Here is a 15,517-nt window from a genome sequence, read left to right as displayed (position 1 = left end):
CACACACCAAATCAAATCAAATTTTATTTGTCACATACACATGGTTAGCAGATGTTAATGCGAGTGTAGCGAAATGCTTGTGCTTCTAGTTCCGACAATGCAGTAATAACCAACAAGTAATCTAACTAACAATTCCAAAACTACTGTCTTATACACAGTGTAAGGGGATAAAGAATATGTACATAAAGATATATGGATGAGTGATGGTACAGAGCAGCATAGGCAAGATACAGTAGATGGTATCGAGTACAGTATATACATATGAGATGAGTATGTAAACAAAGTGGCATAGTTAAAGTGGCTAGTGATACTGTATTACATAAGGATGCAGTAGATGATATAGAGTACAGTATATACGTATACATATGAGATGAATAATGTAGGGTATGTAAACATTATATTAGGTAGCATTGTTTAAACTGGCTAGTGATATATTTTACATCATTTCCCATCAATTCACATTATTAAAGTGGCTGGAGTTGAGTCAGTGTGTTGGCAGCAGCCACTCAATGTTAGTGGTGGCTGTTTAACAGTCTGATGGCCTTGAGATAGAAGCTGTTTTTCAGTCTCTCGGAACCAGCTTTGATGCACCTGTACTGACCTCGCCTTCTGAATGATAGCGGGGTGAACAGGCAGTGGCTTGGGTGGTTGCTGTCCTTGATGATCTTTATGGCCTTCCTGTAACATCGGGTGGTGTAGGTGTCCTGGAGGGCAGGTAGTTTGCCCCCGGTGATGCGTTGTGCAGACCTCACTACCCTCTGGAGAGCCTTACGGTTGTGGGCGGAGCAGTTGCCGTACCAGGTGGTGATACAGCCCGCCAGGATGCTCTCGATTGTGCATCTGTAGAAGTTTGTGAGTGCTTTTGGTGACAAGCTGAATTTCTTCAGCCTCCTGAGGTTGAAAAGGCGCTGCTGCGCCTTCTTCACGATGCTGTCTGTGTGAGTGGACCAATTCAGTTTGTCTGTGATGTATATGCCGAGGAACTTAAAACTTACTACCCTCTCCACTACTGTTCCATCGATGTGGATAGGGGGGTGTTCCCTCTGCTGTTTCCTGAAGTCCACAATCATCTCCTTAGTTTTGTTGACGTTGAGTGTGAGGTTATTTTCCTGACACCACACTCCGAGGGCCCTCACCTCCTCCCTGTAGGCCGTCTCGTAGTTGTTGGTAATCAAGCCTACCACTGTTGTGTCGTCCGCAAACTTGATGATTGAGTTGGAGGCGTGCGTGGCCACGCAGTCGTGGGTGAACAGGGAGTACAGGAGAGGGCTCAGAACGCACCCTTGTGGGGCCCCAGTGTTGAGGATCAGCGGGGTGGAGATGTTGTTGCCTACCCTCACCACCTGGGGGCGGCCCGTCAGGAAGTCCAGTACCCAGTTGCACAGGGCGGGGTCGAGACCCAGGGTCTCGAGCTTGATGACGAGCTTGGAGGGTACTATGGTGTTGAATGCCGAGCTGTAGTCGATGAACAGCATTCTCACATAGGTATTCCTCTTGTCCAGATGGGTTAGGGCAGTGTGCAGTGTGGTTGAGATTGCATCGTCTGTGGACCTATTTGGGCGGTAAGCAAATTGGAGTGGGTCTAGGGTGTCAGGTAGGGTGGAGGTGATATGGTCCTTGACTAGTCTCTCAAAGCACTTCATGATGACGGAAGTGAGTGCTACGGGGCGGTAGTCGTTTAGCTCAGTTACCTTAGCTTTCTTGGGAACAGGAACAATGGTGGCCCTCTTGAAGCATGTGGGAACAGCAGACTGGTATAGGGATTGATTGAATATGTCCGTAAACACACCGGCCAGCTGGTCTGCGCATGCTCTGAGGGCGCGGCTGGGGATGCCGTCTGGGCCTGCAGCCTTGCGAGGGTTAACACGTTTAAATGTTTTACTCACCTCGGCTGCAGTGAAGGAGAGTCCGCATGTTTTCGTTGCAGGCCGTGTCAGTGGCACTGTATTGTCCTCAAAGCGGGCAAAAAAGTTATTTAGTCTGCCTGGGAGCAAGACATCCTGGTCCGTGACTGGGCTGGTTTTCTTCTTGTAGTCCGTGATTGACTGTAGACCCTGCCAAATACCTCTTGTGTCTGAGCCGTTGAATTGAGATTCTACTTTGTCTCTATACTGACGCTTAGCTTGTTTGATAGCCTTGCGGAGGGAATAGCTGCACTGTTTGTATTCGGTCATGTTACCAGTCACCTTGCCCTGATTAAAAGCAGTGGTTCGCGCTTTCAGTTTCACGCGAATGCTGCCATCAATCCACGGTTTCTGGTTAGGGAATGTTTTAATCGTTGCTATGGGAACGACATCTTCAACGCACGTTCTAATGAACTCGCACACCGAATCAGAGTATTCGTCAATGTTGTTATCTGAGGCAATATGAAACATATCCCAGTCCACTTGATGGAAGCAGTCTTGGAGTGTGGAATCAGCTTGGTCGGACCAGCGTTGGACAGACCTCAGCGTGGGAGCTTCTTGTTTTAGTTTCTGTCTGTAGGCAGGGATCAGCAAAATGGAGTCGTGGTCAGCTTTTCCGAAAGGAGGGCGGGGCAGGGCCTTATATGCGTCGCGGAAGTTAGAATAACAATGATCCAAGGTTTTTCCAGCCCTGGTTGCGCAATCAATATGTTGATACAATTTAGGGAGTCTTGTTTTCAGATTAGCCTTGTTAAAATCCCCAGCTACAATGAATGCTGTCACGACTTCCGCCGAAGTTGGCTCTCCTGCCTGTTCGGGCGGTGCTCGGCGGTCGTCGTCACCGTCCTACTAGCCACCATCGATCCCTTTTTCGTTTGTCTGTTGGTTTTGTCTTATTAGTTTCACCTGTGTGTATTTTAGTTTATTGACGTCCTTATATGTAGTAGGTTGTCCCGCCCTTGTTTCGTGCGGGATTGTTTTGGTTTCATGTGTTTTCGTGAATACGTATTTGGTTATTTGCTCCGATATATTTAATCCTGTGTTGGATTATTTCACCCTGTATTTTGGGTTGACCGTGTTTGGTTCCGGAGAATAAACTATCGACTCACTGCACCTGCTCTCTGCGCCTGATTCCACCCACCTTGTTAATACGTGACAGAATCCCGCACCCACGATGGAATCAGCAGGAGCAGCCGCGTCTCCTCTCCCATCGATGGAGGAGAGAGTCCTCCACCACACCAGCGTGCTCCATCGGATTGGTTCTGCCATGGACCAAATGATGGAGAGGATGGATCGATGGGAGAGGAGTGGTCTTCCCACATCATCGCTAGCACCCCCTTCTCCAGCACCTCCTGTTCCTGCGACCACATCTGGCTCCGGGGCTCTGCGGTTGACACTCCCACGGGAGTATGACGGAACGGCGGCTGGGTGCCAGGGTTTCCTCCTTCAACTGGAACTATACCTGGCTACCGTGCGTCCTGCTCCCTCTGGAGAGGAGAGCGTGAGCGCCCTCGTCTCCTGCTTGACTGGGCGAGCCCTCGAGTGGGCCAACGCAGTATGGAATGGTCCGGACTCGGCGAGGGATAATTACCCAGAGTTCACCCGCCGATTCCGAGCTGTTTTTGACCATCCACCAGAGGGTCGGGCGGCGGGTGAACGGCTGTTCCACCTGCGGCAGGAGACGAGGAGCGCACAGGACTTTGCTCTGGAGTTCAGGACCTTGGCCGCAGGAGCAGGATGGAACGACAGGGCCTTGGTCGACCATTTCAGATGCAGTCTCAGGGAGGACGTCCGCAGGGAGCTGGCATGTCGGGACACCACCTGCACACTGGATGAGCTCATTGACTTGGCTATCCGTCTCGACAATCTGCTGGCTGCCCGCGGGCGTTCGGATCAGGCCCTGTCGTTTCCACTTCCCAGCCCTCCTGCCCCTATCCCTATGGAATTAGGAGGGGCAGCTTCGAGGGAGACCGGAGGAGGAGTGTCCTCCTGCACCAGTTGTGGTCGACGAGGGCACACGTCAGACCGGTGCTGGAGGAACTCGTCTGGGAGTCGGGAGGGCAGGCGGAGCACTGCTCGATCACCCCAGGTGAGTAAGCACCAGACTCACCCAGAGCCTCCTGTCGGTCATGTGTATGTTTTGATTTCTTTCCCTGGGTTTTTCCCTCTCTACAGCATAAGGCGCTAGTCGATTCAGGCGCAGCTGGGAATTTCATGGATCGTGGGCTTGCGTTAAGGCTAGGGATTCCCCTGGTGTCGGTAGACCAACCTTTCCCCGTGCACTCCTTAGATAGCCGACCATTAGGGTCAGGAGTGATTAGGGAGGCTACGGTGCCACTGGACATGGTAACGCAGGGGGATCATAAGGAGCAGATTAGTCTGTTCCTTATAGATTCACCTGCGTTTCCGGTGGTGTTGGGGGTTCCCTGGTTAGCTCAACACAACCCGGTGATTTCCTGGCGACAGGGGGCTCTTAAGGGGTGGTCAGAGGAGTGTTCAGGTAGGTGTAGAGGAGTTGCCGTTGGTGCGACTACGGTGGAGAGTCCAGACCAAGTTTCCACCGTGCGCATTCCCTCTGAATATGCCGATTTGGCTATCGCCTTCAGTAAAAAGAAGGCGACCCAATTACCACCTCATCGTCGAGAGGACTGCGTGATAAACCTTCTGGAGAATGCTGCACTTCCTAGGAGTCACGTGTATCCATTGTCCCAGGAGGAGACGGTAGCGATGGAAACATACGTTGCTGAATCGCTGAGACAGGGGTACATTCGGCCCTCCGCATCACCTGTCTCCTCGAGCTTCTTTTTTGTGAAGAAGAAGGATGGAGGTCTGCGTCCGTGCATTGATTATAGAGGTCTAAATTCCATCACAGTGGGGTTTAGTTACCCACTACCTCTCATCGCTACGGCGGTGGAATCATTTCACGGGGCGCGCTTCTTCACAAAACTGGACCTGAGGAGCGCGTATAATCTGGTGCGTATCCAGGGAGGAGATGAGTGGAAAACTGCATTTAGTACTACATCTGGTCATTATGAGTACCGCGTCATGCCATACGGGTTGAAGAATGCTCCAGCCGTCCTCCAATCCTTCGTAGACGAGATTCTCCGAGACCTGCTCGGGCAGGGGGTGGTAGTGTACATCGATGACATCTTGATCTATTCTGCCACACGCGCGGCGCATGTGTCTCTGGTGCGTAAGGTACTTGGGCGACTGCTGGAGCATGACCTGTATTGCAAGGCGGAGAAATGTGAGTTTTTCAAACAGTCCGTTTCCTTCCTGGGATATCGTATTTCCACCTCTGGGGTGGTGATGGAGGATGACCGCGTTACAGCCGTGCGTAATTGGCCGACTCCGACCACGGTGAAAGAGGTGCAGCGGTTTTTAGGGTTTGCCAATTACTACCAGAGGTTTATCCGGGGTTTTGGTCAGGTGGCTGCTCCCATCACCTCGCTGCTGAGGGGAGGACCGGTGCGCTTGCGCTGGTCAGCAGAGGCGGGCAGAGCATTCACTCGTTTGAAGGAGCTGTTCACCAATGCGCCCGTGTTGGCGCATCCGGACCCCTCTTTAGCGTTCATAGTGGAGGTGGATGCGTCCGAGGCTGGGGTCGGAGCCGTGCTGTCCCAACGCTCGGGCGTGCCACCCAAACTTCGCCCTTGTGCTTTCTTTTCGAGCAAGCTCAGCCCAGCGGAGCGAAACTATGATGTGGGGGACCGGGAGTTGTTAGCTGTAGTCAAGGCTCTGAAGGTGTGGAGACATTGGCTTGAGGGGGCTAAACACCCCTTTCTCATCTGGACTGACCATCGTAATCTCGAGTATATCCGGGCAGCGAAGAGACTAAATCCACGTCAGGCTAGATGGGCCATGTTTTTTACCAGGTTCCGGTTTACCCTCTCATACCGGCCCGGCTCCCAAAACACCAAGGCCGACGCGCTGTCCCGCCTCTATGATACCGAGGAGCGGCCCGTTGAGCCAACTCCCATCATTTCACCGTCATGTCTCGTGGCACCGGTGGTATGGGAGGTGGACGCGGAGATAGAGGAGGCCTCACGGTCAGAGCCGGCCCCCCCCAACTGTCCAGTAGGAACCCAGTACGTACCGAGGGGGGTCCGGGACAAGCTGATTCGATGGGCTCATACTCTCCCCTCCTCGGGTCATCCTGGCATCGAGAGGACAGTGCGGAGTCTGAGAGTGAGATACTGGTGGCCCACGCTAGCTAAAGACGTGAGATTTTATGTCTCCTCCTGCTCCGTGTGTGCTCAGAGCAAGGCTCCTCGGCACCTGCCTAGAGGGAAATTACAACCCCTCCCCGTTCCACAACGGCCGTGGACACACTTATCGGTGGACTTTCTTACCGACCTTCCCCCGTCCCAGGGAAGTACTACGATCCTGGTCGTTGTGGATCGGTTTTCTAAGTCCTGTCGTCTCATCCCGTTGCCCGGTCTCCCTACGGCCCTGCAGACTGCTGAGGCCTTGTTTACCCATGTCTTCCGGCACTATGGGGTGCCTGAGGACATCGTTTCTGATCGGGGTCCCCAATTCACGTCCAGAGTATGGAGGGCGTTTATGGAGAGACTGGGGGTCTCGGTCAGCTTAACCTCAGGTTTTCACCCCGAGAGTAATGGGCAGGTGGAGCGCGTAAACCAAGAGGTGGGCAGGTTTCTGCGGTCCTATTGCCGGGACCGGCCTGGTGAGTGGGCAAGGTATGTTCCCTGGGCTGAACTAGCTCAGAACTCCCTACGCCACTCCTCAACTAACTTGTCTCCTTTTGAGTGTGTGTTAGGTTACCAGCCGGTCCTGGCCCCATGGCATCAGAGCCAGACCGAGGCTCCTGCGGTGGAGGAATGGGTACAGCGCTCCAAGGACACATGGAAAGCCGTTCAGGACTCACTACGGTTAGCGGGCGAACGGCAGAAGAGGAGCGCTGACCAGCACCGCAGTGAGGCCCCCGTATTTGCACCGGGGGACAGGGTCTGGCTCTCGACCCGGAACCTGCCCCTCCGCCTGCCCTGTCGGAAGCTGGGGCCGCAGTGTGTGGGGCCGTTCAAAGTCCTGAGGAGAATAAACGAGGTGTGTTACAGGTTACAACTTCCTAGGTATTACCGTATTAACCCCTCGTTTCATGTGTCTCTCCTCAGGCCGGTGGTGGCTGGTCCCCTGCAAGAAGGTGAGGTGCCTGAGGTCCCTCCGCCCCCCCTGGACATCGAGGGGTCCCCGGCATACACAGTTCGGGGCATTCTGGATTCGAGACGCCGGGTGGGGGGCCTACAGTACCTCGTGGACTGGGAGGGGTACGGTCCGGAGGAGAGATGCTGGGTTCCGGTGAGGGACATTTTGGACCCTTCTCTCGTGAGAGATTTCCACCGCCTCCACCCGGATCGCCCAGCACCTCGTCCTCCGGGTCGTCCTCGAGGACGGTGGCGGCGCGCTGCGGGGGCCGCGCGTCAGGGGGGGGGTACTGTCACGACTTCCGCCGAAGTTGGCTCTCCTGCCTGTTCGGGCGGTGCTCGGCGGTTGTCGTCACCGTCCTACTAGCCACCATCGATCCCTTTTTCGTTTGTCTGTTGGTTTTGTCTTATTAGTTTCACCTGTGTGTATTTTAGTTTATTGACGTCCTTATATGTAGTAGGTTGTCCCGCCCTTGTTTCGTGCGGGATTGTTTTGGTTTCATGTGTTTTCGTGAATACGTATTTGGTTATTTGCTCCGATATATTTAATCCTGTGTTGGATTATTTCACCCTGTATTTTGGGTTGACCGTGTTTGGTTCCGGAGAATAAACTATCGACTCACTGCACCTGCTCTCTGCGCCTGATTCCACCCACCTTGTTAATACGTGACAAATGCAGCCTCAGGATGTATGGATTCCAGTTTGCAAAGAGTCAAATAAAGTTCGTTCAGAGCCATCGATGTGTCTGCTTGGGGGGGAATATATACGGCTGTGATTATAATCGAAGAGAATTCTCTTGGTAGATAATGCGGTCGACATTTGATTGTGAGGAATTCTAAATCAGGTGAACAGAAGGATTTGAGTTCCTGTATGTTTCTGTGATCACACCACGTCTCGTTAGCCATAAGGCATACGCCCCCGCCCCTCTTCTTACCAGAAAGATGTTTGTTTCTGTCGGCGCGATGCGTGGAGAAACCGGCTGCACCGCCTCCGATAGCGTCTCTCCAGTGAGCCATGTTTCCGTGAAGCAAAGAACGTTACAGTCTCTGATGTCCCTCTGGAATGCTACCCTTGCTCGGATTTCATCAACCTTGTTGTCAAGAGACTGGACATTGGCAAGAAGAATGCTAGGGAGTGGTGCACGATGTGCCCGTCTCTGGAGTCTGACCAGAAGACCGCCTCGTTTCCCTCTTTTACGGAGTCGTTTTTTGGGGTCGCCGGCTGGGATCCATTCCGTTGTCCTGGTTGAAAGGCAGAACACAGGATCCGCTTTGCGAAAATCATATTCTTGGTTGTACTGATGGTGAGTTGACGCTGATCTTATATTCAGTAGTTCTTCTCGACTGTATGTAATGAAACCTAAGATGACCTGGGGTACTAATGTAAGAAATAACACGTAAAAAAACAAAAAATTGCATAGTTTCCTAGGAACACGAAGCGAGGCGGCCATCTCTGTCGGCGCCATGGCAACAAGAATACAATAATTCCAGATACCACCTTAGTGTTTAGGATAGCCAATTATATTTCCACCAACCATTACATTTCTGTGGCTTCTTTTTGAAGGCCTTGAGGTCAACTTTAGTGTTAAACTAGTGCATTCTGGGAAATGTAGTATTTAGCAGAACTCTATTTGAGAGGAACTGACCTAGAAAGAAATAATGAGTGTGTTTCTGCTATGGAGCAGTATTGTCTGGGGGATTCAGACTAGTTATGAAGGAGCTCTTTTTCCTGTTTTCCCTCTTCTCTCCAGTCAGTCTCCTTCTATCTGTAGGGTAGGGGAGGACTCTCTCTCTCTCTCACACGCACACACACACACACACACACACACACAAGAACACACACACACCCACACGTTTCATCTGGTGTGAAGATCCAGTGAAGAGGAGGAATGTTGGGAAAGAAATTATTACACTCACAGCAATCAACAGCAGTAAATGATGCATCACACAAAATGTGTTTGTCTCATTTTATTTAAAAAACTTGAAACCATCTTTAACGAGAAGTTAGGAGATAAGAACTAAATCACTCAAATTTTGCGTAATCATTTTGTAAATGATTTTCTCCTGGACTGCTATATTGACAAATGTGTCGCTGTATGTCCCCCTGTATGTTGTTGTGAATGAACCGAGTTGATATGACCTGATGACTCCTCCAGTCCCGAAACAGAATTCTGGTAACACTGAAACAAGAAAGATGAAGAAGAAGCGGAAGAAGGACAGGAAGAGTGCTCAACCACAAGCAGCTAGAGAGCAGCAAAAACCAGTCAAAGGCAGAGAGGAAATAACAGGTGTGGGGTGGACTATATGCAGAAGTTCCTCTGACGGAGGGCGGAGGTTCAACTCATATGGCGACACCCCCGTCAAACTCAAGCACTGGGATGGAGCTGGTGGATTTGCCTGATGGCACGTGGGCCATGAAGCAGATGACACCACTGCCTGTATGTCCCCCTGTATGTCCCCCTGTAATTCTGCCTGTATGTCCCCCTGTATGTCCCCCTGTATATGACCCTTTATGTCCGCCTGTATGTCCCCATGTATGCCCCCCTGTATATGATCCTGTATGTCTGCCTGTATGTCCCCCTGTATGTCTGCCTGTATGTCCCCCTGTATGTCTGCCTGTATGTGACCCTGTATGTCTGCCTGTATGTCCCCCTGTATATGACCCTGTATGTCTGCCTGTAATTCTGCCTGTATGTCCCCCTGTACGCCTGCCTGTATGTCCCCCTGTATGTCTGCCTGTATGTCTGCCTGTATGTCTGCCTGTATGTGACCCTGTATGTCCCCCTGTATGTCTGCCTGTAGATCCCCCTGTATGTCCTCCTGTATGTCCTCCTGTATGTCTGCCTGTATGTGACCCTGTATGTCCCCATGTATGTCTGCCTGTATTTCCCCCTGTATGTCTGCCTGTATGTCCCCCTGTATGTCCCCCTGCGCTCTGGAACAGGTTATCATCAATGATCTATCTGTATTTTGCTCCATTCATCTTTCCCTCGTTCCTGACTAGTCTCCCAGTCCCTGCCACTGAAAATCATCCACACAACATGATGCTGCCACCACCATGCTTCACTGTAGGGATGGTGCCAGGTTTCTTCCAGACGTGAATACTTGCCAAAGAGTTCAATATTGATTTCTTCAGACCAGAGAATCTTGTTTCTCATGATCTGAGAGTATATTAGGTGCCTTTTGGCAAACTCCAGGTGGACTGTCTTGTGCCTTTTGCTGAGGAGTGGCTTCCATCTGACAACTCTACCATGAAGGCCATTGTCCTTCAGGAAGGTTCTACCATCGCCACAGAGGAACTCTGGAGCTCTGTCAGAGTGACCATCGGGTTCTTGGTCACCTCGCTGACCAAGGCCCTTCTCCCCCGATTGCTCAGTTTGACCTGGCGGCCAGCTCAAGGAAGAGCCTCTGATGGAGGCCACTGACATGTTTTGGTACCCTTCGCCAGATCTGTGCCTCGACACAATCATGTCTCTGAGCTCTACGGACAATTCCTTCTACCTCATGGCTTGGTTTTTGCTCTGACATGCACTGTCATCCGTGGGACCTTATATAGACAGGTGTGTGCCTTTCCAAATCATGTCCAATCAATTGAATTTACCAAAGGTGGACTCCAGCCAAGTTGTAGAAACATCTCAAGCATGATCAATGGAAACAGAATGCACCTGAGCTCAATTTCAACTCTCATATTAAAGGGTCTGAATACTTATGTAAATAAGGTACGGTATTTCTGTTTCGCTTTGTCATTATGGGGTATTGTGTGTAGATTGATGAAGACATTTTTTTATTTAATCCATTTAATAATAAGTACTTTTCCCGAATGCACTGTAAGCAGAGGCTCAGTGTGTCACCATGTTATTGCAGTGCTCCGTGGAGATGCCTGACTAAATGTAAAAGGGGCTTTATAAATACATTTGATTTGATTTGATTAAATAATGTGTATGTGTGTGTGCGTGTGTGTGCGCTGCTCTTTGTGAGCTGAGGTGATTAGAATGTTTTTAATCTCTGAGATCAGCCAGTTAACCAGACAGCCACCCAACCAGCCAGAAACAGCCAGTCAGTGGTCACCATTTCCACCAGTGTGCTGACTTAGATCAGCCCGCCTAAAAATGGACAGATATCTGCCCTACTCTGCTCTAACCTCTGTTCTCCTCTACTCTACTTTCCTTCTCCCCTCTCCTCCCTTCCTCTGCTATTCTCTTCTCTCCTTTGCGCCTTCTGTCCTCTCTTCTACTCCCCTCTCTCCTCCTCTCCTCTCCCCTCCTTTCCTCTCTTCTCCTCCTCCTATCCTATTCTCTCTTCTCTTCTTCCCTTTCCCTTCCTCTCCTCTTCTCTCCCCTCCTCTCTTCTCTCCTCCGTTTCTCTCTCAGACACGACAGTCAGCACTACTCCTCTGCTCTCCTTTGCTCCATGGCAACACACCTGTCTGTCTCCTGCATCAGCGAGCCACAGGTATTCAGGGCATTACATTGCGAGAACTTGTCCCACACTTCAGCTTGGTAGAGGAGCAGTGTGTGTGTATGTGTGTGTGTGTGCGTGCGTGGGTGGAGATGCTCAGGGGACAGGGTGTGACTGAGGACTATGCGATCAGGGATTTCAGCGGTAGAGTGTGTGTAGGCGCAAACGTGTATATAGAGCGTGACTGCACGTTATAATGAACCATTGAATACATAATGGGTTTAGTCAAGCTTCAGTGATAAACAGTTTGCTTCTACTGAGACACATGTTTGTCAGATACAAGTTTAACAGCTACATAATTGACCCATTCATTTGTTGCAAGCTGTGAAATGATATATTATGTAATAGCATATTAGTCTAATCATGCTGCCAGCTGTATTTAGCTTGATCAATTTGTTGTGGTAACATATTGATTAGACGGTAAAAACACAACTGCAGAAGACCACATATTGTACCATTATAACTCCCATTCATTCAATCATTAATTCATTGATGAATTGATGAATGAATGAATTAATTTACTGTAAAAACAGTAGGTAAATACAAGTGCAGGTACCTGACTACCAACTTACCTACATACCGATCTGCTTTATGTATACACGAATATGCGCATATGCTAAGGTATGTACTTACCTGCATACCACAGGAGGTTGGTGGCACCTTAATCGGGGAGGACGGGATCTTGGTAATGACTGGAGCGGATGGGTCGATGCCATTCCATTTGCGCCGTTCCAGCCATTATTCTGAGCCATCCTCCCCTCAGCAGCCTCCACCGATAGGTACATTTGTTCATACATACATTGAAATCATGAAATGTACAAACCTACAGTTGTAGTGCTTTATACACACTAATGTATTGTTTACAAAACAAAGATGTGCACATAAGAATACTATTAAACGTGCTTCAATATAGAGCACAGTGATGGAAAACTAAGATACTGTAGAAACGCGACAGAACGCGGCATCAACACGGCATCACTTCTGATAACAAATAAACATTTCACAAGAGCTTGAAATAACCTCACTCTTTCAACCACCCTTACAGATCACATGCCTCTAAGTCAGTCCCTCTCTGGGGAAGTTGAACACAAGAGGAGGGATGAAAGAAAGAGAAAACTTACATTCCCTTGAGTCGCATCCACATTTTCTCTGTCTGCTCAGTCTTTGGGTACTTTAGGGAGTTTTTGTCCATGCTATCTGTGTATGTACACAGTTCATCCATGCTGAATGTGTTATAAGGTGCAGCGGTTAACTGCGGTATCTCAGGTACGTACAGCAGACCTCTGTCTGCACTCTGCAGTGTGAATCCCTGAATCCTAAGAGCACTCCTCAGTCTGGTCCTCAGAGCATCCTCCCTGTGCTGTAGTCACGGGAGTATTGTCTCTTCTCTCCTCTCTACAGCACCTGCATTACTTGTCTCATTAACCTATTAGTTTATCAGAGCAGAGAGAGACAGCGGCTTCACACACTGCAGCTCTGTCATGCAGGCAGGAAGGAACCACTCTCCACTACACACTGTCACTCACTGTCTGACTGTCAGATGATTTAATCTCTCTCTAGAGTACCTCTCTCTCTTTGTTTCTTTCTCTCTCTCTCACACTATCTCTCTCTCTAGTACTTCTCTCTGTTTCTCTCTCTGTGTTTCTCTCTCTCTCTCTCTGGTTCTTTCTTTCTCTGTCTGTCTCTCTCTCTTGCACCTCTCTGATCACTCTCTCACCATGCGGTTTTACTGCTCTGTGTACACTGATGGTGCCGCTGCTTTATAGAACCCTCACTCCTGCGCAATGCTCCATCCATCCACGACATCGGTGCAGGTAGGTAGGTGGGTAGCGTTCCTTTGACAGACAGAGAGGGTTGGTGCGGTACGGAAACGCAGAAGTAGCAGATGGTATCAGACACGACAGGGTCAGCACCACCAAATCCTGCGATCACAGAGCGTTCAGAGCAGTCAGACTATGGTGAGCGGCTCCACCACACAGAAGCAGAGGTAGAGATTCCTCTCTCACCAAGAGGAGTTCAGTTGCATTTCCTCACATCAAGATCCAATGTAATGTGATGTGGCCAGTAGATGCGCATCACAAGCTGTAACAGCAGTATCCTCTACGGCGCTCACATTACAGGCGCTCCGTTTGTCCAGGCAGTTCCATTGAGAGATGCTAGAGATGTTCAATTAGCGTCAGCTGCTTATGGCATAATTATCAAGCCCACCTAGAAATCTTTCAGTGCGCCTCGCTGAGGGAACTACAAACAGCTGAGGCAGCCAGGGAAGCAGAGCATCGGCAGCTGTATAATAGATCCAAGTCCTAGAGCTTGCTGCGTTTGGTTCCTTTATTATCACTAAGGTGCAGTAGCAATGAACTAAAGCAGATCGGTAGCAGCATCTTGCATCCTGACTCCTCTCAGTGCCTCCTCTTACAGTATATTGTCCTGCTGCTGAGGCTGTTACATCTCACCCCCCCATTCCACTACTGTCACTCCGGCTTTCACTGCAGGAAGGAAGGAATGAAGAGCTCTGATCTGATGAAAATGTCCCGATTGTTTGTGAAGCAAAACAGGCACCGTGGCTGATTAGTGGGACAGAGGGAAGAAAAAAATATAGAGAAAGAGGGAAGAAAAGAAAGAGAGGGAATATAAGAATGGAGAGATAAAGGTAATGTAGCTAGAAGGCTTGTGCTAAAGGTCAGTACTCTACACGTGCCCTTAATCATTCAAAATAATGGCAGAAGCTGGAGAAAAACAAGGTCCAACAGAGAAAGGGGCTACCTCTTTGTGATTAACATATAAGATTATACTGTAGCTATTATCCCACTGAGAAATAGTCTCACTAGAACAGCAATACCACTGCAATGAATTAACACATTTCTCCATTTCACCACGTCACTTCTCTACCTAGAATTCATTTCAAGGGTGCACACTGCACTGTGCAGGTCTCTCAGAACAGAATAATCCTAATCATATCATTGAGGTCTGCTTGCTTTGTCTTCATATAATTACAGAACAGGAGATAGCAACACGCAGAACAACTCAATTGTTTTCAGATTAGCATGGCACGCCAAGCAGAAAAACATTTCCTCTATTAAATGAATCTAGAGTGGAAAAAGAGAGCTTCTCATGATAGTCACACATGTTGTCTTGCCCAAGAATTAGTCTATATCATGTGCAAGATTACACAATCCACAATATATAATAATGTAACACTGTACTTACAGCTTGCAGGTATAGACCTAGTGTACTATGACAGTGTTATAATGCAATGTAAGCAATTATTCACAGGGTATAGGCCTAATTCACAGATTACACTGTAAAGGGGTTACTGTGAATTTGACAGTAGCTTACAGGCAGCTCGGTGGCAAGTACAATTCTGTATTTCATATTACAGTACACCTACTGTAATATAAATACGGTATCATGACACACAGTACAATACTTTAAAATTGACTCTATTATACTGTAAAAAGTAAATGCTACTGTAATCGGAATTAATTCAATAAATGAATGAAATTCATTGAGGGGATGGGTTTGTTTTTCCACAGTATTTTACTGTAATTACAAGGGATTGGTGAAAGCAAGTGTTTACTCCGTAACAGTGTAGCCTATAGTTTTCAAAAACGAAGAGAAGAGAAAATATCAGCAAAAGTTTCAAGTTTTATTAGTTGTATGTACGGGATACGTATGGCAAACATCGTCCAACTAAATTATTACTTGCAGGTTCCTTCTTGACAATGCAACTCAATAATAAATAAGAAAAGATAAGAATACGAACATAAAGTAAACGGCAGTAGAATATACTGTATATTTTTTGCACAAGTATAATACAGGAAGGCACAATTTATAATCCAATATTTACACGTGTATTGGGGAGGGGTGGGGATGAGGGGCAAGTGTATACAGTGCCTTCAGAAGGCAGTGCCTTTTCCAGATGTTTTGTTGTAATCAGAAATTATGTTTTGACTGTCTGAACTTATTTTCATTCGAAGATAATTGGAAAACA

The 15,517-nt window shown here is 48.8% G+C and overlaps 1 protein-coding gene across 2 annotated transcripts in view; it reads right to left on the bottom strand.

The window, feature by feature from the left end:
- pde1a (phosphodiesterase 1A, calmodulin-dependent) overlaps window positions 1-14,030 on the bottom strand; it is a 77,575-nt gene extending 63,545 nt beyond the window's left edge. The window contains exon 1 of one of the 2 annotated variants that reach the window (XM_090215937.1): window positions 12,648-14,030. In XM_090215937.1, the coding sequence (XP_090072063.1) occupies window positions 12,648-12,748 (101 nt within the window). In that variant the 5' untranslated portion in view covers window positions 12,749-14,030. Of the gene's footprint in view, window positions 1-8,714; window positions 9,249-12,647 lie in introns of those variants that run through there. The other variant, XM_036959123.2, reaches the window with a different exon arrangement.
- Window positions 14,031-15,517: the final 1,487 nt, after the last annotated feature.

The sequence above is a fragment of the Oncorhynchus mykiss genome, chromosome 22, assembly GCF_057628025.1.
Source record: "Oncorhynchus mykiss isolate SJ-2025 chromosome 22, ASM5762802v1, whole genome shotgun sequence".
Lineage (NCBI taxonomy): Eukaryota > Metazoa > Chordata > Actinopteri > Salmoniformes > Salmonidae > Oncorhynchus > Oncorhynchus mykiss.
The sequence above is the reverse complement of the archived record's forward strand: the minus strand, read 5'-3'. Positions and strand labels throughout refer to the sequence as shown.